General features: G+C 46.6%; 1 protein-coding gene across 1 annotated transcript in view; it reads left to right on the top strand.

Moving 5' to 3' along the window:
- Window positions 1–1,981, top strand: part of apoba (apolipoprotein Ba) — a 28,257-nt gene extending 26,276 nt beyond the window's left edge. Inside the window, exons 27-28 of the mRNA XM_017303436.1 lie at window positions 480–666; window positions 745–1,981. Coding sequence (XP_017158925.1) covers window positions 480–666; window positions 745–1,854 — 1,297 coding nt within the window. The 3' untranslated portion in view covers window positions 1,855–1,981. The remainder of the gene's footprint in view (window positions 1–479; window positions 667–744) is intronic.
- Window positions 1,982–2,178: the final 197 nt, after the last annotated feature.

Raw genomic sequence — 2,178 nt, 5'->3', positions numbered from 1 at the left:
TGGTGCTGTTAGCATCGTTGGTGCTGTTAGCATCGTTGGTGCTGTTAGCATCGTTGGGTTCCATTATTCAAAAGAGGAGTGCACACCTCTGTACCATAATCTGGCCATGACCAGTTACTCCCAGCAGGATTTCAGATCATCTCAGTGCATGTTTCCACTGTTTCATTAATAAATGATCAAACCTTAGCTTTACTCACATGTTGCTGAGAATGTATTACTCACAGATATAAAAAAGAGCAGGGAATAATGTAACAGTTATATTACTTCCTGGAGGTCATGTGACTAATTGAAGCACTGCTATTGGTGAGCATCATTTAATGAGGTCCAGTCAACATGGAGTAGCTCTGTGGCTGTGACCTCAGGATGGCTCTCTGGTTCCTGAAGGGAAGCTCAGGTCAACAGTCTATAATTACAGATGACTCACCTGAGCAGCGGTTCTTCTCCCTGCTGGACCCGCTCTAACTGTGGTTGTTTCACAGGGAGTCTCGTCACACCCTAGATGTCGACATCACCAGCCGGATGTTCACAGACGCAAGTGTCCGTTGTGCCTCCCGCAAGGACAGCATCACAGCATCCGTGTGGTCTCCGTCTGCCGGGTTCCTGGGTATTCACCTTCAGCGAAGGTCTTCGTCACAGCTGCAAGGAAAAGTGTTTAGCAGATATCTGGTAAGCCTCTCTGATGCTCACACTTCCTTTCTAACCACACTTTGACGTTGCTGAGGTTGTTTCTCCTCTCCTCTTCAGTCCACTCCTGGGCAGGACACCAACATTCTCACTGCCAAAGCATCGCTGAGAAACTCGGACAAGCTGGTCCTGCAGACGTCATGGAGTTGGGACTCTGTCAACGATCTGATCACGGGTTTCARGGACCGGATCCCTCTAATGACCAATGCTCTGATCAAGTTCCTCAACAAGTACCACACCTCACACTTTGGCTTCGACCTGAACCGAGGTTCTGTGAAGCTGAGAAATGCTGTGCTGAATCTGATAGAGAAGATTCACCGGGAGGTTCAGGATTTTGTCAGCACGATGCAGAACTCAGTCCAAACCGCTGCTGATCGAGGAAAGAACATCTATATGGAAGCTTCTGACATCCTAAGGTTCACCGATATGGTGAACCTTACAGACATSCTGATGGATGAGGTCAGAGGTGGCCTCAAGCACACCTGGCACAGTACAGACGTTCTGCTATGTCCGGTCAGAGACTTCCTCAACAATCAAAACTTCTCTGTTCCTGGATCAGGGGAGAAGATGTCCATGATGGAGATGTTTTCCAGCGTCATCAAGGGGATTTCTGAGCAGATCAGGTGGACGGTATTCACCGTTCCTGGGACCGATATTGTTCTTGATGGAAACAAGATCATGGAGACTGTGAAGAGAGACGTAGTAGCTATGCTCCATCATGTCRTGGAGTTTCTTCAGAGGACCCTTAAAGATGTGTTGCAGCTCCTGGCTGAGAAAGCAGAGCATCTCCGTGTTTACGTAGAAGATCAGAACCTGAAGGTTTCCCCACTGGTCCAATTAGTTCACAGGAAGATCAGAACCTTTTCTAGACAGCACACGGACCAAGCACAGACATTTGTCTCTGCGTACAAAGACCTTGTCCAACTGAAGGTCCATGAGACTTACAGTGCCCTCAGCATGGAGAGAGTGAACAGCGCCACCCAGGGTTTCATCAGCACATTACAGTCTAATCTCTCTCAGACAGTTGGTGAAAGTCTGAGCGTGATGAAGTCGGTGTCTCAGAGTGCTGCGCCGTACATCCGAGTGGGGAAGGAGAAGCTGGATGTAGAAGTTCCTCTTCCTTTCCTCTGGAAGTCCTTCAGTGAATGGCCGACTCTGCTCAGACCCTGAACGCCCAACCAATCATTGTCTAACCTTAACCCTCAYATCCAGGTTCCTCCAGGTCCCTGTTGGATCGTGTTGGTACATTATCAGTGTTTTTAYCTTTGGCAGAATAAATAAATAGAATGAGAACATGTGTTCCAGTTTTGTCTCGTGTTTCTAAAACTGTACAGTCCAGTAATCTTCAGGATGATTTTCTGTATGAATCTGTTTTAGTTKTGTAATTTATGCATTTTAGGGTCTTTTTTAGTAGATTTAATGGACCTTTAATGAACAATGAATAGTTCCTTACGCAAGTATTCACAGCTCTACATTTTTTCACAAGTTTTTTCA

Source organism: Poecilia reticulata, unplaced genomic scaffold, assembly GCF_000633615.1.
Source record: "Poecilia reticulata strain Guanapo unplaced genomic scaffold, Guppy_female_1.0+MT scaffold_273, whole genome shotgun sequence".
NCBI lineage: Eukaryota > Metazoa > Chordata > Actinopteri > Cyprinodontiformes > Poeciliidae > Poecilia > Poecilia reticulata.
The sequence above is the reverse complement of the archived record's forward strand: the minus strand, read 5'-3'. Positions and strand labels throughout refer to the sequence as shown.